Raw genomic sequence first — 25310 nt, 5'->3', positions numbered from 1 at the left:
TTGTTCTCTATCAAAATCTTTCATTTGCTAACTATGCCTATCAGTAGCTAGTGTCTTCAGTAGTTAGAATCTTTTATTTAGCTGGCAGTATTGGCGCTCGTTGTATTGCAGTAGTTTGGGTAACGAAGATTTTTGTGAGGTAAGTCATTCATGAAAGGTATAGGTTATTGTTAGTCAGGGCCATTCTTTTGTAGGGATTTTTGAAAGTCAGATTGCCTTGCGCTAAAAATATTGTAGGTCAGTTTAGTGATGATCAGAATAAGTAGAGAGAGAAATGTCTGAGTACGTTCAGTTTTGCTCAGCTGTTTGAAAATCAAATGACGTAGAGGTTTTCCAGCACTGTCATTTATAAATTTTACTAAGGGGATGTTTCACAGTCCAGGAGAATGCACAGAGCACCGCAGGTACACCCGTCTCTTACAACCTAATAAATCTGCCGGCACTGGGCAGCCTATGGCGTACGATAATGTCGAAATTGCAGCCTCGACTTCATCTTTCTGAGACTCAGTAGTGAAGGAAGCAATTTAAATTCGGTTGGCGACGTATTTAACAGAGAAAGCGGCTTCAGCTTGGACAAGTCACTGAATCCGGCGATTTCTGTAATTAAATCACAAAGACGACGCGACGGTGCAGCTCTCCGTGACACATCGATATTACCGTGTGGATCGACTGCGCAGCCTTAAGTTTAATTTCCTTGCATAAGTTACACCTCTTGGCTGCCTGTCAACGTCTCTGGCGCCTTCTGTATCATTGGCTGCATACGCAGGGGTTCGGTCCTTGAGTTTAAAAGGACGGAGCAAGTGCTGGAGCGAAAGTCACCTCGGCTCACTCTGAAGATGGCTGGACGCTATTCAGCCGAAATATTAGAAGGAGGAGCTGAATTCATGCGGCTGCACGCCCGAATTTTTATGGAACAGTCTATACGCACGAAAACATGAAGATGCACCCATATTCTCATTTGATTTTTAAGACTGCGAATATATCAACGGAACGACACTAACACATCTCAATGCACGATGTGAGACTCGGAGTTCCGCTTCAGAGGAGATGCAACGAGAAATGACAATTTTTCTTGTATGTATCGGGCACCTGCGGGACTAAATCATAGGCTGTACGGCGCACAATCTTCTATATACTAATGGATAACGTAAACATATCTTTTCTCTACAGCTATTATCATATAAATGGCTGAAACCGGCTTACGAACTCTCAAAATGAACAAGTCACAGAAACCCACGTTCACTACCCGTTCTACAGTTTCCATTGTTTACGATAATTATCATTTATTGTTCAATCTCGCTGCAAATTTTTTTAATTAGGTTACACGCTTTGATCAACCAGTACTCTGAATTGTGATTCTGAACAGAGAGCATGGATTACTGACGCAACTACATTGATCTGAAGATGATCCTGAGTGATCGAACCAGGTTATCTAATTAAAAACGCCCAACCGAGACAAAAAACAGAAAATTATCTTAAAAATTAAAACAGTTGCCGATTCTTACGAGACGAATATGTCGGCTATAGTGAATTTCCGTTGTATTTGCTTCTGAAGTCAGCTTATTTTTTTCTGATGAAAATTATCCATTTTTATGTAGTTCACCCTCTGTTTAGTGATCATCTTTTGTTACGCAAAACCAGGTTGATTGGTCTGCGGTTTTGTATGTATGTCTTGTCTGTTGTCTGCTCCCTTCCTCGTGAATTAGACCATCCACTTACACTACTGTTCATTGTTATGGAGAATCTGAACTACACTCCTGGAAATTGAAATAAGAACACCGTGAATTCATTGTCCCAGGAAGGGGAAACTTTATTGACACATTCCTGGGGTCAGATACATCACATGATCACACTGACAGAACCACAGGCACATAGACACAGGCAACAGAGCATGCACAATGTCGGCACTAGTACAGTGTATATCCACCTTTCGCAGCAATGCAGGCTGCTATTCTCCCATGGAGACGACCGTAGAGATGCTGGATGTAGTCCTGTGGAACGGCTTGCCATGCCATTTCCACCTGGCGCCTCAGTTGGACCAGCGTTCGTGCTGGACGTGCAGACCGCGTGAGACGACGCTTCATCCAGTCCCAAATATGCTCAATGGGGGACAGATCCGGAGATCTTGCTGGCCAGGGTAGTTGACTTACACCTTCTAGAGCAAGTTGGGTGGCACGGGATACATGCGGACGTGCATTGTCCTGTTGGAACAGCAAGTTCCCTTGCCGGTCTAGGAATGGTAGAACGATGGGTTCGATGACGGTTTGGATGTACCGTGCACTATTCAGTGTCCCCTCGACGATCACCAGTGGTGTACGGCCAGTGTAGGAGATCGCTCCCCACACCATGATGCCGGGAGTTGGCCCTGTGTGCCTCGGTCGTATGCAGTCCTGATTGTGGCGCTCACCTGCACGGTGCCAAACACGCATACGACCATCATTGGCACCAAGGCAGAAGCGACTCTCATCGCTGAAGACGACACGTCTCCATTCGTCCCTCCATTCACGCCTGTCGCGACACCACTGGAGGCGGGCTGCACGATGTTGGGGCGTGAGCGGAAGACGGCCTAACGGTGTGCGGGACCGTAGCCTAGCTTCATGGAGACGGTTGCGAATGGTCCTCGCCGATACCCCAGGAGCAACAGTGTCCCTAATTTGCTGGGAAGTGGCGGTGCGGTCCCCTACGGCACTGCGTAGGATCCTACGGTCTTGGCGTGCACCCGTGCGTCGCTGCGGTCCGGTCCCAGGTCGACGGGCACGTGCACCTTCCGCCGACCACTGGCGACAACATCGATGTACTGTGGAGACCTCACGCCCCACGTGTTGAGCAATTCGGCGGTACGTCCACCCGGCCTCCCGCATGCCCACTATACGCCCTCGCTCAAAGTCCGTCAACTGCACATACGGTTCACGTCCACGCTGTCGCGGCATGCTACCAGTGTTAGAGACTGCGATGGAGCTCCGTATGCCACGGCAAACTGGCTGACACTGACGGCGGCGGTGCACAAATGCTGCGCAGCTAGCGCCATTCGACGGCCAACACCGCGGTTCCTGGTGTGTCCGCTGTGCCGTGCGTGTGATCATTGCTTGTACAGCCCTCTCGCAGTGTCCGGAGCAAGTATGGTGGGTCTGACACACCGGTGTCAATGTGTTCTTTTTTCCATTTCCAGGAGTGTATATGAGCAGATAACCTTGTCTGAGAGTAAAAGAATTCTGCCAGCTTAGAACTAAACGACGTGTGACGAATGAAATGAGGAGAATGTGAGAAACGGACTACCACAAGCAAAGAAGGAATTCCTCACTAAAATCAGTCTACTAGTGTGAAAAACGAGCTTTAATCCGAGGAAGAAATTTCTCAAATGGCTCTGAGCACTATGGGACCTAACAGCTGAGGTCATCAGTCTCCTAGAACTTAGAACTTCTTAAACCTAACTAACCTAAGGACATTACACACATCCATGCGCGAGGCAGGATTCTAACCTGCGAACGTAGCGGTCGCACGGTTCCAGACTGAAGCACCTAGAGCCGCTCGGCCCCTCCGACCGGCAGAAATTTCTCAGAATGATCTTTTCTAGCTCATCATTGTGTGAGAGTTAATTATGAACAGCGGTTAACCGCGAAAGACCAGAATCGAAGTGTTAAAAATGTGACGTTGCAGGGGAATCTGGAAAGCTGGTGGACTGATGACGTAAGCAAGGGTCCTTTGTAGAATCGCCGTAGATTCGAATATGTGGAAACAATGCCACGAAGAAGGAACAGAATGACAGGAAATGTGCTAAGGTATCAGGGAATCCATAATTGTCATGCCATAGTATTCGTAATATCAATAGTTGTGATTAACGAAGAAAACACCAACTGGACCATGATTTGTTTTATTAACGACTACCGGTTTGAATCTGCCCTTCAGACCATCTTCAGGCAAAGTGCTGTTTGTCAACAATGGTATGAATGACTAAACTCAAAGTTTTTCTCATTCATACCACTGTTTGAGGCGTAGCGTCTGGTATGGTGCCTATGTAAGCCAGACGGTAGCGAGCAGGTAGATACAATGTGTCATTGTTCTAGTGTAACATGTGCGCTCCGTTTCTCAAGCTAGCTGAAAGTAGTAATGGTTGTGGTCTAAAGTTGTCAGCCTCTCACGGAATGTGAAATCACACTTAGTTAAAACACGGTATTCTTGAAACAAAACTGTACCTTTTGTGAATATTACGACTGTTGTTAATTATTTATGATTTAATAGGTTTAATTATTGGTGTAAATCATGGCTTGAATATGAAGTACTTAATAAAGGAATATGTCTATCATGTGAGTATATGTTTGCGTGAGAACTGTGCTTGTACAGGGGGAGCGAATCGTAGTATCGGGGGAAACTTATGACGTGCAACCAGTCAATTCATGGTACTGCCAAACAAACATTTTACGATAAGCAATTGTTCAAAAAGGGAGATACTTTTGTAACTGAGGATTTTCTAAATTTGTTAATTTGATAAATTGTCCACAGCATCTATTAGCTTATGATTTGTCAAATGTAAAAGACGCGGAATTGAGCAGTTTAATACTAATTCTGGACTGGCTATCATGTGTAGCAGTCGAACAGAGGACAATACGTAGCGCTGATTTTGTGGACTACCGAATTGCTTCGTGAAGTCTAAAGTGCAGTTAGGAGCTCAGCCGTCAGCCTGTTCGGATGCGTACACTAGGAGCTCTTAATGTGTGTAACAATTTTGCGGAATAATGAGAGAAACTTGACCGTGGAGTGCCCCAAAGTGAACGCGAACGTAGGATAAAGGCAAACACGCGTAATTCCCGTTCTTGTGTGTAACGTGTAACTTCTGAATTAACCAAAATCCGCGTGGTCTCGTGTACAAGTCGTGACTGCGAACTAAGTAGTCTTAGTCGTCACTTTCTGTAATATTTGCGCGAGCATTGTCACAGACAACTCGTTTTTTAATCTTTTTGGTAACGTGGTCGGTTAAATACCGTAAGTTGGCCATTAGGAGTGACTATGAGTGCCTGGGAGTATCTAAACTGTAACTTAGCACAGACTTGGCGGTGTTCTGTATTAAAGGAAAACAATATATTTAAGTTTTCCCTTACAGTACCTATTCCTTTAACAGCACAGTTCATATGATAACATTTGATGCAACTTTCAGGGGTGTGTAGTGCTTCTGATTTCCGCAACGGTTTTCTCTAGCCGACGAACATTGTTCATTTTGTAACATGTCAGGCGTGTGGACAGGTGTGCTGAAGAAGAAATGACCCCAAGGCGAGTGGACTATTTTCTGTAGGTGGGACAACAATAAAAATCACGGCATGGCATGCTGACAAACTGCACCTCGCGGCGCCTTACCTGAATATGCGCTTCAGGTGAGATTGAAACCGGCAGTCATTAGTATAAGAAGTTGTGATCGAGAGGCCGTTATTTCATTTATGGGGGGTAATTTCGTAATAAAGGATACTGTAGAGGGTAGAAATTTTAGGAGAAGACAGAGATTCGAAAACATTAAACAAATAACTGAGGATGTTGGATGCAAGTGTTACTTGGCGATGAGGAGTTTGGCACAAGAGAAGAATCCATGGCTGGTCTGCGCCTTCAGGAGACTGAACTCTCTACAAAGAAAAACAAACTCCACGATCAGGCGTAGAGGACCACTCGAAATCTACCGACCACCGTGCCATACGACTTCAATCAGAGGTCCACCCACCAGATTTCCAGATCTTTGAGCCGCTACCTCTCTCTCAAAATAGCTATTCAACTGTCATCACGAAGCTTAGTGAACCCGTTTCATTCTTCCCATGAAGGTAAAACTCATGGCAGTATATGGGACTGAAGAAGAGTCAACGCTTAACCGCTAAACCAGTCACCAACCTCACTTGAAGGTTGTCAGACTAGCGGCTTACAGGGACAACAAAGATTTGAATACCAGTATTTCATACACTGAAGAGGCAAAGAAACAGGTACAACTGGCTAATATCGTGTAGGGCCACGCGAGCACGCGGCACGCAACATGAGGTGGCATGGACTCGACTAACGTCTGAAGTAGTGCTGGAGGCAACTGACACCACGAATCCTGCAGGGCTGCTCATAAATCCGTAAGAGTACGAGGGGGTGGAGATCTCTTCCGAACAGCACGTTGCAAGGCATGCCAGATATGCTCATTAATCTTCATGTCTGAGGCGTTTGGTGGCCAGCGAATGTGTTTACACTCAGAAACGTGTTCGTGCACCCACTTCGTAGCAATTCTGGACATGTGGGGTGTCGCACACGTCCTTTGGAATGCAAAACGGAAGTGAATGGATACAGATGATCAGACAGAATGCTTACGCACGTGTCACCTGTGAGAGTCGTATCTAGACGTATCAGCGGTCCCATTTCACTCCAACTGCACACGCCCCACCCTATTACTGAACCTTCACCTACTTTAACAGTCCCCTGCTGACATGCAGGGTCCATAGATTCATGAAGTCTCCATACCCGTTTACGTCCATCCGGTCCATACTACCTGAAACGAGACTCGTCCGACCAGGCTACATGTTTCCAGTCATCAACAGTCCAATATCGGTGTTGACGGGCCAAGGCTAGGCGCAAAGCTTTGTGTCGTGCAGTCATCAAGGGTACACGAGAGGGCCTTCGGCTTCGAAAGCCCATATCGATTGTTCGCACGCTGAAACTTGATGGCCCAGCACTGAAATCTGCAGCACTTTGCGGAAGGTTTGCATTTCTGTCACCCTGAACGATTCTCTTCAGTCTTCGTCGTTCCCGTTGTTGCAGGATCTTCTTCCGGCCGTAGCGATGTCAGATGCTTGATGTTTTACTGGATTCCTTATTTTCACAGTATACTCGTGGAATGGGCGTACGGGAAAATCCACACCTCATCGTTACCCCGGAGATTCTGTGTCCCATCTCTCGTGCGCCTACCATAACACAATGTTAAAACGTATTTAAGTCTTGATAACCTGTCACTGTGGCATCAGTAACCGATCTAACAACTGCACCAGACACTTGTTTTATGTAGGCGTTGCCGACCGCAGCGCCATATTCTGCTTGTTTACGTATCTCTGTATTTGAATACGAATGCGTATAGTAGTTTGTTTGGCCCTTCAGCGTATCACTACTGTCCAAATTTTAACGTTTAAAACGCACAGACGTATAATCAAACAATGGAAACACCAGGTAGGAATATAAAAAATGTAGGAAAAGACACATTGTTACAGACGCTAGACTGAAGTTGGTAGGAAGAATCTTAAAGAAATGTAATTCATCCTCAAATTATGTGGCATACAGGAAGCTTGACCGACTCATTCCTTGAGCACTTCTCAAGAATCTAGGAACCCTACCAGGTGGAATTAATAGAATAGGTAGCCAAGACGGAACGAAGAGTGGTGGGTTTCGTGACGGAATCGTTTACCGTGAAGACGACACGTGAAGTTGCAAATAGGCACAATTAAAAAGACGAATATAGCTTTTGACCACAGCCTTCATCAATAAAAGACACACACACACACACACACACACACACACAACACACACAACACACACACACACAACACACACACACAACACACACACACAACACACACACAACACACACACACACACACACACACAACACACACACAACACACACACACACACACACACACACACAGCCAAAAGTTATATGTGAGTGTTTTAACTGTGCATGTCTGCAACTTGAGGTCTTCTTTACGGCAAGGAGCGGTATAATCTTAAGTTAGCACTAACACAGTAAGTAATGAAGTTAGAAACTTCATCTGGCTTCAAGCAGCGTAAGTAACTACGAGCATATTACCCAAACTATATTCTACGTCTACATTTGTATTCTGCAAGCCAGCAGACAGTGGGTGTTGGAGAGTACCTCTGGCGCCACTTACTGACCCCCTCATCGCAGTTCCACTCGCGAATGCCGATTTTCTGTGAACCTCTGTCTTAACTCTATTCTCTCCAATTTTCTTGTTCTTTTCATTTTGCGAAACGTATTTTAGAGGAAGTAATATATTGTCGACCTCTTCCCGAAAGATACCCCCTCAGAATGTGAATAGTTAAGCCCTCCGAAGCCGGCCTTTGTGGCCGTGCGGTTCTAGGCGCTTCAGTCTGGAACCGCGTGACCGCTACGGTCGCAGGTTCGAATCCTGCCTCGGGAATGGATGTTTGTGATGTCCTTAGGTTAGTTAGATTTACGTAGTTCTAAGTTCTAGGGGACTGATGACCACAGATGTTAAGTCCCATACTGCTCAGAGCCATTTGAACCATTTGAAGCCCTCCGAGATGCACAACGTCTCTCTAGCAGTATGTGGCACTGGAGTTAGTTTGACCGCCTCTGTGAAGCTGCCGAGCCGGCGAAACGATTCCGTCACAAAAACCACCACTGTTCCTTCAGTCTTGGCTACCTCTTTTATTAATTCCACCTGGTAAGGTTCCCAGATTGATGAGCAATGCTCAGGAATCAGTCGGTCAAGATTCCTGTAAGCCACCTCATTTGCGGATGAATTACATTTCCTCAAGATACTTCCTATCAATTTCAGCCTAGCTTCCTAACGGCAACCACTACTAAGCGATTTTTGTAGCTTTTCTATACCGCGATCACTGACATCATCTGCCATTTAGATTTTTGTACAACGATTGAAAGAGGGGCGGTATTACGACCTTCCGTAGTGAAACAATACGTTTAAATCAGGGACTATCTACGTCGCACGTGCACTATCTCATCTTAAGTTTCCGGGCATCTTTAAATGTAATGCACGATTGATCACAAGATATCACCAGTGGCAGACCTGCCAATATGAAAGGAAGTGGTGATTGCTGAGTTAGCAGCAGAGAAACAGTAATGGCAGAATGAGTCGTTCAGGAGAACTAAGTGACCTTTAAGATGGCCTATTTATTGAATGTGACCTGCGATTGTAGCAACTCAACCAGGGACATCTCAAGTGGACCGTTTACGACGTGAAACTGAAGTGGAAGCGCGAGGGATCAAGCAAGGCTAAACAAACACCAGCCAGATCTCAGGTACTGAAGGACGGGGACCGCCGAGCATTCCGTAGGGTGGTTGTGAGCCAGGGGATGAAATCGCACTTGAGTCTGAAAGTGCTGCCGGCAGCCCAAATAGCACAATAACTGTCCTTAAGGAGTTAAAAAGAATGACGTACTCTGATCGAGCAGCTCCTCGTAACCCTCACATTTCTGTAGTCAGTGCTAATCAGAGCCCGAGGCGGTGTAGAGGTTAACGCCACTGGACACTGAATGACTGGGACCGAGTGATTTGGACTGATGAATCACACAATAGCCTGTGCTAATCCACTAGAAGAGTTTGGATCTGCTGTATGCGTGGAGAATGCTACCTGCTATCATGTGTGGCGCTAACAGCGGAATGTGGAGGTGGTGGTGTTATGTAATAGGGTGTTTTCTGAGGTTAGGGTGTTGTCCTCTTATTGAGCTTTATAAAGCAGTGATTGAAGAAGAAAATGAACATGTGTTAGAGCAATGTTTTTTTTTTTTTTTGTGGTTTTAGGGCGCACAACTTCAATGGTCATTAGCGCCCTGACTACTCTAAGAATGCACCACGAGGCACAAGTGGACCACAACATCTAAAAGGGAAAACACGATAAAAGACAGACTGACAGGCATAGGATTAAAAAACAGCATCATCAAATGTCCTTAGCGAGGTTTGTCAAATTGATAAAACGAAGAACACGAGCAGCTGCTCGTGGGTCATCCGCTAAAATGGCATCGAAAGTATTTGGCAGGTTAAAATCGAGGCGCAGTGTGTTAAGATCTGGACAGGACATTAAAATATGTCTAACCGTCAGCAAGTGCCCACATGGGCAGAACGGCGCCGGCGCAGCCGTCAGCAGATGGCGATGGCTGAACCGGCAGTGTCCAATTCTTAACCGGGCCAAAACGACCTCCTCCCGCCGAGAAGGGCGTGAGGAGGACGTCCAAGCCACGGGAAGAGGTTTTAAGGCCCGAAGCTTGTTGTCGGTAAGTGCAGCCCAATCGGCATGCCACAGAGATAAGATGCGCCGACAAATCACCCTGCTAAAATCGGACGAAGGGACGCAACAAGAAGCTGTCCGAGGCTGGAGGACCGCAGCCTTGGCCGCGGCATCTGCAGCTTCGTTCCCAGGGATACCGACATGGCCAGGAACCCACATAAAGCTAACTGGAGAACCGACGTCCACCAGCTGCTGAAGAGAGCGTTGGATCCGGTGTACGAAAGGGTGAACCGGGTACGGATCACTGAGGCTCTGGATGGCGCTCAGGGAATCTGAGCAGATGACATAAGCAGAATGTCGGTGGCGGCAGATGTAAATAACAGCCTGGTAGAGGGCAAAGAGCTCAGCTGTGAAGACCGAACAATGGCCATGGAGCCGGTATTTGAAACTTTGTGCCTCGACAATAAAGGAACACCCGACCCCGTCATTGGTCTTAGAGCCATCTGTATAAATGAAAGTCATGTCGATGAACTTCGAACGAAGTTCCAAAAAACGGGAGTGGTAGACCGAACCGGGGGTGACCTCTTTTGGGAGCGAGCTGAGGTCAAGGTGAACGCGGACCTGAGCCTGGAGCCAAGGTGGCGTGCGGCTCTCGCCCACTCGAAAGGTTGCAGGGAGTGAAAAATTAAGGTGTTGAAGGAGGCGACGAAAGCGAACTCCAGGGGGTAGCAGGGCAGAGACATACAACCCGTATTGACGGTCAAGAGAGTCGTCAAAAAAGGACCGATAAGACGGATGGTCGGGCATTGACAGTAGCCGACAGGCATACCGACAAAGCAGTATATCGCGCCGGTAGGTGAGTGGCAATTCGCCAGCGTCAGCATGAAGACACTCTACGGGACTGGTATAAAATGCTCCGATCGCAAGTCGTAAACCCCGATGTTGTATGGAGTTGAGGCGGCGTAAGATGGATGGCCGTGCAGAGGAGTATACGAAGCTCCCATAATCCAGCTTGGAGCGGACGATCGACCGATATAGGCGAAGCAGGACGGTTCGATCCGCTCCCCACGACATACCACTGAGAACACGGAGGACATTTAAAGAACGGGTACAACGGGCGGCCAAATATGACACATGTGGAGACCAGCTAAGTTTCCTGTCAAATGTAAGGCCTAAAAATTTGGTTGTCTCCACGATTGGGAGAGCAACGGGACCGAGTCGTAAGGACGGTGGGAGAAACTCTTTGTAGCGCCAGAAGTTAATACAGACCGTCTTCTCGGCAGAAAAACGGAAGCCATTGGCGACACTCCAGGAGTAAAGACGGTCAAGAGAACGCTGAAGACAGCGCTCCAGGACATGTGTACACTGCGCGCTGCAATAGATGGTAAAATCGTCCACGAAAAGGGAGCCTGATAGATCAGCTGGGAGGCAATCCATTATTGGATTGATAGCGATGGCGAAGAGAGCGACGCTCAAAACTGAGCCCTGTGGCACCCCATTCTCCTGGCGAAAGGTGTCTGACAGGACAGAACCCACATGTACCCTGAACTGTCGATCCATTAAAAAGGAACGAATAAAAAAAGGGAGGCGACCGCGAAGGCCCCATGTATGCATGGTGCGGAGAATGCCCGCCTTCCAACAGGTGTCGTAAGCCTTCTCCAAATCAAAGAACACAGCCGCGGTCGGGCGCTTCCGCAAGAAGTTATTCATAATGAAGGTCGACAAGGTGACCAGATGGTCAACAGCAGAGCGGCGCCTACGAAATCCACATTGTACATTGGTAAGGAGGCGTCGAGACTCGAGCAGCCAAACCAATCGAGAGTTAACCATTCGCTCCATCACTTTACAGACACAGCTGGTAAGCGAGATAGGTCGATAACTGGAAGGCAAGTGCTTGTCCTTCCCCGGCTTAGGAATCGGGACAACAATAGACTCGCGCCAGCATGCGGGAACATGTCCCTCAATCCAGATGCGATTGTATGTACGAAGAAGAAAACCTTTACCCGCAGGAGAAAGGTTCTTCAGCATCTGAATATGAATAGAATCTGGCCCTGGAGCAGAGGACCGTGATCGGCCAAGTGCGTTTTCGAGTTCCCGCCTGGTGAATGGGGCATTATAACTTTCACAATTCGAGGAGCGGAAGTTAGGTGGCCTAGCCTCCTCTGCTTGTTTGCGGGGGAGGAAGGCAGGGTGGTAATGAGCGGAGCTCGAAACCTCTGCGAAAAAGCGGCCGAAGGCATTGGAGACAGCCTCAGGGGCCACAAGGACGTCATTCGCGACCTTCAAGCCAGAAACTGGTGAGTGGACCTTAGTGCCAGATAGCCGGCGCAGGCTACCCCAGACAACAGAAGGAGGAGTAGTAAAACTGTTGAAGGTGCTTGTGAAAGCAGCCCAGCTGGCTTTCTTGCTTTCTTTAATAATACGACGACACTGTGCACGTAATCGTTTATAAGTGATACAATTCGCCACTGTAGGGTGGCGTTTAAAGGTGCGTAAAGCACGTCGACGAGCACGTAAAGCGTCTCTACATGCTGCGGTCCACCAGGGGACCGGTACGCGACGTGGAGAAGAAGTAGTGTGAGGGATGGAATATTCAGCAGCAGCGAGAATGACTTCCGTGAGGTGTGCGACCTGACGATCGCAGCTTGTAAAGGTTTGATCCTGGTAGGTCGCCCTGGAAGAGAAGAGCCCCCAGTCTGCCTTGGAGATGGTCCAATTAGAGAAGCACGGAGAGGGGGTATGCTGCAGGAGATGGATAACACACGGGAAGTGGTCGCTCGAATATGTATCAGAAAGTGCATACCACTCAAACCGGCGTGCAAGTTGGGGAGTACATATAGAGAGGTCTAAATGGGAATAGGTGTGAGATGTGTCCGAAAGAAAAGTAGGGGCGCCAGTATTGAGGCAGACAAGATCGAGCTGGTTGAAAAGGTCTGCTAACAAGGAGCCCCTCGGGCAGGATGCTGGAGAGCCCCACAGGGGATGGTGGGCATTGAAGTCTCCAGTTAACAAAAATGGTGCAGGTAGCTGAGCAATAAGTTGCATCACGTCTGCCCTGGTAACGGCAGATGACGATGGAGTGTAAACGGTACAAAAGGAAAACGTAAAAGTGGGGAGAGTAATGCGGATGGCAACTGCCTGCAGGCCGGTGTGCAACGTGATGGGATCGTAGTAAATATCATCCCGGACCAGCAACATAACCCCTCCATGAGCTGGGATACCTACCACAGGGGGTAGGTCAAAACGCACAGAGGTGTAGTGTGCCAAGGCAATTTGATCGCATGGGCGTAGCTTCGTTTCCTGGAGGGCTACGACAAGCGGACGGTGCAAGCGGAGCAGCAACTTCAAGTCCTCTCGGTTGGAGCGAATGCTGCGAATATTCCAGTGAATAAGTGCCATCGTAAGAAAAGGAAGATGAGAGAAGTGGTCACCTCGAAGGCCGCTCAGGGCCTGGCTTCGAGCGAGCACTGCCGCCGCTATCAGTAGGCCGACAGTCATCGTCCATTGGGTCTATAGGGTCATCGGCCATCTCGGGAGGATGGCCGGGAGGGGGAGCTTCCTCCGCCAGTGAACGGCCAGATGTACGGCGACCAGCGGTGCGGCCAGGCGAAACGGATGACGGCCTGGGGCGGCAACCGCTGGGTGGCGCAGGAGAAGAAATGCGCCGTGGCGGAGAAGGAGAACTGTGCTTCCTATGCGCCTTTTTGGAAGGACGTGTAGTGGAAGTACCGGTCGAAGGCTGGGAGGTCGAGGTACGGAGGAAGTCTGCACGGGATGGTTCCTTCTTGAAGGCCCGTGCATCTGACTTCTGGGTCTTCGTCTTAGCAGAAGCTGAGGAAGGTGCTCGTGTCTGTGGGGTGATGGGAGGAAGAGGAGACGTCGACCGCGCGATCTTAGCACTGGCCGAACGGACGACCGTGGTGCTGAAGGTCAGATCGCATGTCTGGGTTGCTACCTCCCGGGTAGTCCGAGGAGAGGCGAGGACAGTACTGTATTTCCCCGCTGGGAGCAGCGTGGGCTTCCTACTAGCCAATAGCTTGCGAGCAGCCGAGGTGGACACTTTCTCTTTGACCCGAATTTCCCGGATACAGCGTTCTTCCTTATAGACAGAACAGTCGCGGGAGGATGCGGCATGGTCACCCTGACAGTTCACACAACGAGGAGACGGAGGTGGACAGTCACCCTCATGGGCATCCCTGCCACAAGTGACACATTTAGCCGCATTGGAACAAGACTGTCGAGTGTGATTGAAACGCTGACACTGGTAGCAGCGCGTAGGTGTCGGGACATAGGGGCGAACAGAAATAACCTCGTAGCCCGCCTTGATGCGCGATGGCAGCTTAACACTATCGAAGGTCAAGAAAATTTTCCGGGTCGGTACAAGGTCATTGTTGACCTTTTTCATGACCCTATGGACAGCCGTCACGCCCTGCTCAGCGAGGAATGATTGAAGCTCCTCGTCAGTCAATCCGTCGAGGGAGCTAGTATAGACTACACCACGAGACGAATTCAAAGTTCGGTGGGCCTCCACCCGGACAGGGAACGTGTACAGGAGGGTGGCCCGAAGCAGTTTTTGTGCCTGAAAGGCACTCTCAGTTTCTAGTAATAAGGTGCCGTTACGCAACCTGGTACAAGATTTGACAGATCCGGCTATGGCATCTACGCCCTTCTGAATAACGAAAGGGTTGACAGAGGAAAAATCCTTTCCGTCCTCAGATCGAGAAACTACGAGGAACTGTGGGGCAGGCGGTAGTACTTTTGTCACTGTTGGCTGGTCACGTTTCCGTTTTTGGGTCGAAGTCGAAAGAGATGGAGTAGAATCCATTGCGGAGGAATCCCCCATGATTGCCAGCGTCTCCGATGGCGCGCTCCTTCCTTGTGGGGACCCTCTCAGAGGGCACTCCCGCCTTAGGTGAATGTTTACACCTCAGGTCACACCTCCCGAGAAACAGACGGAGGGACCAATCGGCATGGTCAGAAGGTATCAGCTCAGGCAATCACCCCTCCCCGGGCCTGGCCTTTACCAGGGGGTACACGCGTGCCTTACATGTCTACCCAGGGCGGGGACTTACGCATTACCCCGTCACCGGCTACGCGTGCGAACGCGTGGGTCGGCCTTCAGGCACGCACAGGGAGGAAGGAAGAAGAGGAAAAAGAAGAGAGAGAGGGAGAAAGAGGACAGACTGTCTCAAACGCCGAGGCGGAGACCAGAGAAGGCAAGGAGAAGAAGGCAATGAGAAAGCAAGGAGAAAAAGGCAATGAGAAGGCAAGGCGAAAAAGGCAATGAGAAGGCAAGGCGAAAAAGGCAATGAGAAGGCAAGGAGAAAAAGGCAATGAGAAGGCAAGGAGAAAAAGGCAATGAGAAAGCAAGGAGAAAAAGGCAATGAGAAAGCAAGGAGAAGTCAAGGGAAAGAGTAAGGAAGACAGTGAGGTGGAGAAGAGCAAAGAAAGGAACCAACAAAAGGAAGGAAGAAACGAGAAGTGAAAAACCAAAAGGACCACGATGATAGGTCGTGGAACCGTCCGTCTCCGGACGCAGGCGCTAACTACCCCCGTGAGGGGGATGGACTCCTTTTAGTCGCCTCTTACGACAGGCAGGAATACCGCGGGCCTATTCTAATCCCCGGACCCGCAGGAGGGGTTAGAGCAATGTGTACTGTGCAGAACAGAGGAAATCTTATGAGGCTGTCTCAGATCGATAATGTACCCATCGTAAAGCAGTATCTGTGACGCAATGGTCTGTGGGTAAGAACGTTCCTGGAATGGACTGGCCGTTCTACAGTCTCAATGTTAATCCATTGGAATACGTTTGGGATAAGTTCAGAACGACAAATTTGCTGCAGATCCAAGCGTCAACATCACTACCTTCTCTGGTTTCGGCTCTTGAGAAAGAATGGGCTGACGTTCCTCCACAGACACTCAGACATCATTGAAAGTGCCTCCAGGAGTGATCAAGCCTTCTAAAGGCGAAGGGGGGACACAGTCCATTTCAATGTCAATAGGTATCCGGATACTTTTGATCAAATCATGTTTGTTCAGTGCTACGAACTGAGCGACAGAGTGGTGCCTGTCCAAACAATGACTTGCGCACTCCCAAAGATTTCGATATAAACCATATGCTCGGAAGCCTACATTGTTTTCCACGCTCCTTATAAGGTTGACATAAACTGTCTGAAGGATTACATGTCCCAGCAGGGAAGAGGGAATGAACAATAATCGTTACTTGTTTCCTTTAGGTGAAATCATAGTAAAGGATGGGGAATGGGTGAAAGGGGAAATCCACTTGTGATACAAATGGTTCAAATGGCTCTGAGCACTATGGGACTCAACATCTGAGGTCATCAGTCCCCTAGAACTTAGAACTACTTAAACCTAACTAACCTAAGGACAGCACACAACACCCAGCCATCACGAAGCAGAGAAAATCCCTGACCCCGCCGGGAATCGAACCCGGGAACCCGTGCGTGGGAAGCGAGAACGCCACCGCACGACCACGAGATGCGGGCTTTGAGATACAAGAAAATGGTACATTGCTTAATGTCGTGTAGGGCCCCGCTAGCACGCAAAAGTCCCGCAAAACGGCATGGAAAGGACTCGACTAATCTCTGAAGTAATGCTGGAGGGAACTGACACCATGAATCCTGCAGCGCTGTCTATAAATTCTTAAGAGTACGTGGGGGTGGAGATCTCTTCTGAGCAGCACGTTGCATGGCATCAATAATGTACATGTCTCGGGAGTTTGGTGGCCAACGGAAGTGTCTAATCTCAGTGTTGCTGGGGCCACTCTGTAGCAATTCTGGACCTGTGGGGTATCGCATTGTCCTACTGGAATTGCCCACGTCCGTCGGAATGCACAATGGACATGAATGGATGCAGGTGATCAGAAAGGATGCTCAAGTATGTGTCCCTTGACAGAGTCGTATCTAGAAGCATCAGGCATTCCATATCACTCCAACTGCACACTCCCCACACCATTACAGAGCCTCCACCAGCTTCAACAGTCCACTGCTGACATGCAGGATCCATGGATTCATGAGGACGTCTCCATATCCATAAACGTCCATCCGCACGATACAATTTGGAACGAGACTCGACCGATCAGGCGACATGTTTGCAGTCGTCAACTGTCCACTGTCGCTGTTGACAGGCCAGGTGAGGCTTCGTGTCGTGCCGCCATCAGAGGCACACGAGTGGGCCTTGGGCTCCGAAAGCTCATATCGATGATGTTTCGTTGAATGGTTTGCATGTGACACTTGTTGATGGCCCAGCACTGGAGTCTGCAGCAATTTGCTGAAGGATTGCACTTCTGTCTCGTTGAACGATTCTCTTCAGTCGACATTGGTCCCGTTCTTGCTGGATCTTTCTCCAGCCGGAGCGATATCGGAGATTTGCTGTACCGGTTTCCTGATATTCATGGCAGAGTTGTGAAATAGTCGTATGGGAAAAGTCCCCACTTCATCGCTACCTCGGAGATGCTGTGTCCCACCGCTCGTGCGCCGACTATAACACCAAGTTAAAACTCACTTCAATCTTCACAATGTGCCATTATAGCAGCAATAACCGATCTAAAAAGTGCACCAGACACTTGTTGTCTTATATAGGCATTGCCGACCGCAGGGCCATGTTCTGCCCGTTTACATATCTCTGTATTTGAATACGCGTGCTTGTAGCAGTTTCTTTGGCCTTCAGTTTACGTAATTACGATGAATTTAAATTTTCCGGTTGTTGAAAATCGCAGCCTATGTGTTAGTCTTTGTTCATGTAATATTTCTCGTAAATCGATTGTGCCTTGCTTTGCTAATTTCTCCCTTGACTGCAGCGATTAGCCATCGACACCTGTCTACTGTCATAAATATCATCGTCTTTTTCTTGTGCCTTTGTCTCGCGTCTGCGCTGAGTCGCCACTTGTAGGAACGGATGTGGTGTGGTTAATTGAAGGCGTTACCAAATGTCCTTCCTGTTGCCAACCCTTTGCCAGCCGGGATGGAAAATGTCTACCGCAGATGTCTGTGTATAGTGTCATTCACGGGACAGTGAACGAATGTTTTCTGCCTATCTGTGAATCTTTTAACTGGGACGGGACTCTGAAACCGCCCGGGAGTCATCTAGTGCGACGTGGAACACCGGCAATAAACCATATCGAAGCCGGCCAGTACATCGACTCTTGTCGTTAATCCGCTGGGCAGATTCCATCTGGGGTCAGCCTCTTCCCTCGTCAGGCAAGTGGTGCTTTTACACGCACAGCTATCCAGAGTGGTGTCTAACGTCATACGTGTTAAGTTTCGAAAGAAGGGTAAGGTAAGCTGGTGGTGCAATCCAGTGATGACTGCTCTACCATAACGCCTTTCACGCTTGCGTAAAACTGTACAAACCGAAACATTTGTTTGCTAGGTTGATCGGAAGTGAGCTAATCATACAAACATGTCCTATTTTTAGCGGTTTTGTTTCGAGTGAAACCTGTCTGCGAACAATTTGAGTGGCAAAGGAATAGTAGCTCAGCGTTCGTAGCGTTTGCAGGTTCAGCACGTTGTCTCCGGTTCTCTTTTGTTGCCTGACAAGTAGATGTTTGTGTGTAGGTGCAAGGGAATGATGATCACTGTCGAGTTGCTCGGAGAGTGCTCTTTAGCTGGTGTGCTGTGTCATTCGAATTGATGGGAGCGAAGTTCGAGATGCCTGCCTTTTCGAAAGAGTGAGTGAAATAATCTCGCCGTCATTGGACAGCACCTTTTAAGGTAGCCCTTCTGTTCGAATGCAACACTTATTTCCTTGTTTCCCAGTTTTACAATTTTGTATCGCGTCTGCAGATTTCACGTAGCATTCACTGAGTGAAGAGGTACTGCAGAACGCACACAGTCGGGACAAAGATTTTAGTTCTCACGCTGACTCAAGCAGCTGGTGCACCATATGTCGTTGCAAATGGACGGTGAGAACGATCGTTAAATCAGCAGCGAGGTACGCAGGGAAAGCACAGTTATTCTGGCGCGAAACAGGTAATCTGCCTTATGAAATACGAGGGTCGTTCAATAACTACCGCCATTTTTTTAAAAAAAACCATTTATGTACACAGACAAACATCCTTGTTGGTGGTTCACATCTGATGTTTGTTCTATGCGCCGGTGAAGTTTCGAACCGCTCTGGCAGATGGCAGAGCCGTAGTCAAGCGTCAAAATGGCGTCTGCATACGACTCACGTTACAAGCAGCGTGCTGTAACTGAATTTTTGAGTGCGGAAAAAGAAAACGCCGGTGAACATCGATAAATGTTTGCGTGCAGTTTATGGCGATGCTGCAGTTGATAGTATAGTTGGGCGATGGGTAAAGAAACTTACAGCCGCAGGAAATACAGAGTTCCATGATGAGCCACGCTCGGGACGTCCTGTGACTGACACTGCTCCATGCATGCTGAGTCGTGCGGATGCCGTTATTCGTGCCGACCGGAGCATGAAAACTCGACAGTTGGCTCTAGTGATGGGCTAAACTGCGATTTTCCGATATCGGTGATTTCTGTGAATGCTACTTTTCAGTATCTGTTATTCTTAACTGTGATTTGTCGCAGTTAAGAGTCGCAGTTAAGGAACATAGGTCGTGTATCCCTCCGCCACAGCGACTTCCGCGACTTCTGTGATTTCTGTGACTCCTGCTATTTCTGCGACTTACCATCGTATGAAAAAGTTACATCTGTCAACACAGAAAATTGCATCTCAACAAACCTGTCATTGGCAAGTATGTTTTACGTTTTTTCTTCCGTTGGCTTTAATTTTGTATTAAAGAAACAACTGTGAAAATATTAATAGTGTAATTAATATGTAAGTAGCCGTACAGTACCGTAATAGTTCGTGTTTAGAAAATGAATTGTAACATTGTTATGTTCTCAGGTACCTGAACTACATTTCAGTCTCTCAGTAAAGTGATAACTCAAAATATCATCGTCAACAGATCCGAAGAAATTGCCACTGCGTCTTTAGACAGTTTTCGTCAGACGAGAGGTTAGTTTCTAAGCGTTTCGATGGACTTAATTACTTCAGTGAGATCGTTCTTGCAAATGTGATATTCATTATAGCAAATATTAGCAATCTACTATGTCAATTATATTGCTAGTAATTAGTGACAGCAGAAATTGTTTAATAATCCTTGTGTTTTTGCAGACGCAGTTCTGACTCTGATTACTGGTTGCTGTACGTATCTATCCACATCAAGGCTGTTGAGAGAGACTCGTGAAGATTCAAGACAGCTCTAAGGGGATTTGCAGTTTAAAAGTGAAATAATTGTGAAATAAGTGTGTGAATGATTAAACTGTGTTTTATTGAAGTAGTTGTGCGATTTTTAAAGGAATAATAAATGTTAAATACAGTTAGTGAATAATAAACATCTCATTTTCCACATGTTAAGCCGTTCAATACCCGTAATTTTCCGCCACTTACTTATTGGCAAACACTTGTTGGAGAGTGACATGCCGCCCGCCGCCCGCCCCCCCCCCCCCCCCCATTTCTCCACAATCTTGGTGTGACACTGACCTGTAACATATCCCGAAGTCAACAATATGCATTTTGAGGCTGTTGATATGATAGTGGGAAGTACAGATCTTCCAGTTAAATCAGGAATATCTTAAGTGCATTACTGGAAAGTAACACAGGAAAAGCTTACTTATGTAGGTGGTAGTAGTGTCGGAAGTTCTTGTGTGTGAAGTTGCCATGTAGAACACCAGGTGTAAAACTTTTATCCCGAGTCTTTAACTGTGTCGGAACAAAAGTGAGGCATTCATAGGACTGTTTTCATTTCACTACACTTATACAGATGTCTGAGCTCTGCTGTGTTAACATTGCAAAGTCCTGTAGGCATGTGGAGTATTAACCAAAACTGTCATATTGGAAGCAGAATCAAACACATTTGTCACGCTACTCGATATTTCAAGAGAAAAAGGCAATGTTGCTTCTTATTAATACAGAGTCACAGCAGTATTTGACCAACCATAACTGATGCTGAATGTGCATGTCATCATATAATATGGAGGGCTTATTTCAATAGTGGTACAAGTCCATTACCTCCACTTTTCTGTCTATAATGCTTCTGAAATTAATGATCCAAACAAACATAAATAAAGGTTCATCTCTAGCAAGAAGCCATATGCTTGAATTATTTCTGGTATCTCAACTGCAGATTTTTCAGCGCTCATTTAACTTTACGACTCTATCTCAAAATGAACAAAAATGGACTTGTACCACTATTGAAATAAGCCCTTCATATGCACACACAGCACATCGATCTCGTGAGGCACAAGGCTCTCATAACGAAGTACGTACGTCGATCACCAGATGGCACTGGGAAAAGTATAATAACTGCGCTTTTTAGTTGCTACTTAGGACTCTTAGTTGCGACTTGTCACAGAAATCGCAGAAAGGAGTATGGAATTCGGCCCTCAGATGGCTCACGGCGTTGAATGTTAAATGCTACTACCGACTGCTAACTGTGACTGAAATCGCAGTTAGATTTTGTAAAGTTGTTATTGTGATATCTGTGACTTCTCAATCACTGTGATTTCTAACAAATACGCGATTTCCTGCCCACCACTAGTTGGCTCTACAGTTGTCGGTCGGCACTGGAAGAGCGTCTGCAATGATCGAGACTCTCGGATATTCTAAGAGGTGCTCAAGATGCGTTCCACGAATGCTCTCAGCGGATTTGAAGGTTCAAAGAAAGGTGATTTCATCTGAATTGTTGGAGCGTTTCGAGACCGACAGAGAGGCCTTTCTACTACGGATCGTTATGGGGGACGAAAGCTGGGTGCGCCAGTAACAGAACGGCGGTCCATGGAGTGGTCTCATACTCATTCACCACAGAAGAAGAAATTCAAGGCAAGCTCCTCTGTCGAAAAAGTCATGGCGACAGTCCTCTGGGATTATGATGGCGCCATTATCGTGGATGTGATGCCAAGAGGATTAACCATCAATTCCGAGGCGTACGTGAAGACTGAATAAACTGAAGAACCGTTTCGGCCATGGTTCGATCGGACAAGAATCCAGCAGATATCTTGCTCCAACACGATAATGCAGGCCCACACGCAAGTCTGAGAACCCGGGAACACATCGCCAAATTGGGCTGGACATTATTGCGCCTACAAGGCAAGAGCTTTTACCAGCGGGAACACATGCTCTTCCACAACGTTGTCGTAAGGCCATTGAACGTGATTTGGCTATGTAGAAAAATAGGACGTGAAGAAGACATGTTGATGTATATTTTCACACAATTCTCACTCTTAACAATGAATGTTCTGAGAAAAAAAATGTGGGGCATTACTTATTGAACGACCCTCTTATTTGCCAATGAAAGTCGCTTTTTCAAATACAAATATCACACGAGGCCTATGGGTGGTAAGCGTTTTCTTAGGAGAACACCATAAATCGATGGTCTTCATAAATAAAATGTTTTAGCTAAGTAAAGTGTACGTACGACTTCGAAATGTCTGGAGTATAAGAACGAGGTTCATGCTAAGCGCCGTAATCTGCGATAGGATGCCTACCGATGCAGTTGTGTCATAAAATAACGCTCTCAGGACATTGTTACTTCTCAGTTAGTCTTTATTACCTGAGTTCAGTTTATGGTGCTCAGTAAATAACTATGTCATACTGTGATCCCTTTTGAACGTTGTTCCGAATAATATAGTTTCGTTCTTCATCAGTTACAGACACAAGAAGTAGAAATGAGCTGTAAAAACCCCGACGGCGCTGATACTGCTTCTGCCAGAGACGAACTTCGAGAGCTTCTCGGCGAAACGGGTAGAAACAATCCTGGACAACTACTCACTAAGATCGTCCAAGGACGGATTGTCTTACTTTCCGCAAAACTCGGATGGAAAAGCGAGGCTAGTCATACTGTACGTTTGTTATACTATCTCCTACGGACTCACTGACTAAACTGAGGCATTTCTGGAAGTTTAGTAGAAATGGGGACTTGTTGCTACCTTTTCTCTACCCAATTTCCCGACGATCATAGAGACATGGTACAAGAACATTCAAACCAAACATGACCTTGATAGTTCGCTGTGTTGGCACGCTTTAATAAAAATGAACTAATGGGGCACTGCATCGTTCACCGACATCGCATACGCTGTTACAGAAGTTTCTGGACCTTCAAAAATCCAACGAATTAAACAAAAGTATTTCCGAAATTTCTGAAAGAACAAAACTTGGTGCGTTGCTGTTGTCATGTTGTAGAAGGCTGGCAGATTTTTCTAAGTCTGAGGCGGATTTGTGACTACTTTGGGCCAATTTCTGTCTCTTCTTGATGTTACTAACTTACAAATGGGTATTTGCAAATGATTCCACTACAGCGGCCACCTTATAGGGAGGGTTGCTTCGTTGGCTGGCGCCTGTCGCGGTGTCCACATTACGAGTGTTGGCATCATAAGAAACGAGATGGCTAGTCTTACCTTTCTCACGTTGTAGCCCAGCAGCACGTACCGCTCGTCAGCAGACAGCGACATCAGCTCTGGCTGGTACTGCTGCAGAATCTGCAACACAAGCGCACCCAGTCTTAAAACCCCAACTCTCTCTCTTTGTCTCTCTATACACGTACAGGGCGTTAGGGGTGCAAGTGCAGATATTTAATGGCGACGGAGGGCTGTGCATTGTAGAGCATTACATCAGTATTTACTTCATTTGCACTAATAATAATAGCTATTAGTAGTAGAATGTTTTTACGTTTGTTACTAGCTGCAAGTTCTCGTGGGAAGAGCGAACCATTAGTGCTTGTGTCTCCCTGCGCAGCAGACCAGGTGTTGAAATGTAAATCGGTTAGTCTATATTGCGGGCGTAACCCAGTTGGTGTTGCGATATGAGTGTGCAGAAATCATCAGGTAGTACAATGTTTGACATGCTTACGCGAAGATTTTAAGACGCAAGCCAGTTGCAAAAATGACTGTGTGGACGATGTGGCCTATTCTACACCTTATTTTTTTTAGATCTATGTGACGATGCTATGATGAGCATATTTACATGTTTTGACGATGCCATTACGGCCTTCTCACTTTAAGACATGGTGTAGCAAAGATCTGAGGATGGTCATCGTCAAAAGAATTGATATTGTGATCAAAGACTGGAATAAAAAACATTTGCAAAGAAATAAAGTACAATGAATAAACTGAAGTACGTACACGTTGACATTGACACGGCTAATCTCCGCCATCATATTAACCGTTAGGTCCTTCAGTGTGTGGGACCTGTTTTTGTACATTGTTCCTTTAAGGCAGCGAAGCAGTCTGGGAATGCTGAATCGAAAGAAGTTGGCGAGCCCTAATCCTTTCTAGCGCTGCGTTCAGGGCAGTATAAAGAAGCTCTGTTTCTGCAACAGCCAGTCTTGCGAGTACTTGCGATTGCTCGTTACAGAAGGGAACAATTGGTGCCGGCATGGCAACTTGTAAACCCGACTGTAAACAACTGACGGCAGTTCTCGTAGCAGACGAACTTGAAAACAGACTCCTCAGGACGTACATTTTTGGAATAGTCAGTCAACGTATTGTCCTCTTGTACCCATTAGTCACTTGTTTTATTTGACCTGGGAAGATTGGGATCTTCAGGCGGTCTCCTGCATGTCAAAAAGTACTACAAAGTATTCTTAATTTATGTGTGTGTCCTTGAAATTTTAGCATGGGTATAGTTTTAATTACGACCACTAATAATAAATGAACAACGATAACAAAAATAAGAAATTATAATAGAAGCTATGAAGATCGACAATAATATTAACTATTGTTCGTAGTAAGGATAACATTAGTTGTATTTACTGGTTTCATCCATATGCAAGCGGTTTCGGTGTTACAGTACACCATCGTCAGGCCCCTGAATACAGTCCCCGATCTACGATATTTCGGAACCGGGACAAAAACTTTATAGTGGATCCCTCCCTCTCGCCCATCCACCACCTCTGCAGCGTTTGAGATAGGACATCAAAAATTTTAAAAAATCAAGTTTTCAATAACACATTCGTTCTGTAGTACACATCTTTCTGGAGAATTTGATATATAAGACACACATGTCTGAGGAAATTTAAGATATGTTATTGGTCCTAAGGGTGCCAGGCTTCTTCACACAGCATTCTTCTATAGTGTAACGCTGTCTTTCGCTCTATGGAATTCAACTGTATATTATTTTGTACTAAAAACCGTCACAGCCATATTCAGGAGAGTGAAAGCTGAAATGTCCTGTGGTGGCTCTCCTGCTTCCATTCGGCCGGTTTGACATCCTAACCCCTTTTTAGAGGAGAGAAAAAAAAAACATTAATACTGGGTTAGATTATTTGTGACCGAGAGAATAAGAACTCTTCAGAAAATTTGCACTCTTTATTGCCTATTAGCTATAACTTTCTCT

The 25310-nt window shown here is 46.8% G+C and overlaps 1 protein-coding gene across 1 annotated transcript in view; it reads right to left on the bottom strand.

The window, feature by feature from the left end:
- The window catches only part of LOC126484540 (venom dipeptidyl peptidase 4-like), a 320902-nt gene that overhangs the window by 194495 nt on the left and 101097 nt on the right, over positions 1-25310 (bottom strand). Inside the window, exon 4 of the mRNA XM_050108088.1 lies at positions 23375-23455. Coding sequence (XP_049964045.1) covers positions 23375-23455 — 81 coding nt within the window. The remainder of the gene's footprint in view (positions 1-23374; positions 23456-25310) is intronic.

This window comes from Schistocerca serialis, chromosome 6 (assembly GCF_023864345.2).
Source record: "Schistocerca serialis cubense isolate TAMUIC-IGC-003099 chromosome 6, iqSchSeri2.2, whole genome shotgun sequence".
In the NCBI taxonomy this organism is placed as follows: domain Eukaryota; kingdom Metazoa; phylum Arthropoda; class Insecta; order Orthoptera; family Acrididae; genus Schistocerca; species Schistocerca serialis.
This window is presented reverse-complemented; position numbering and strand designations above follow the sequence as displayed.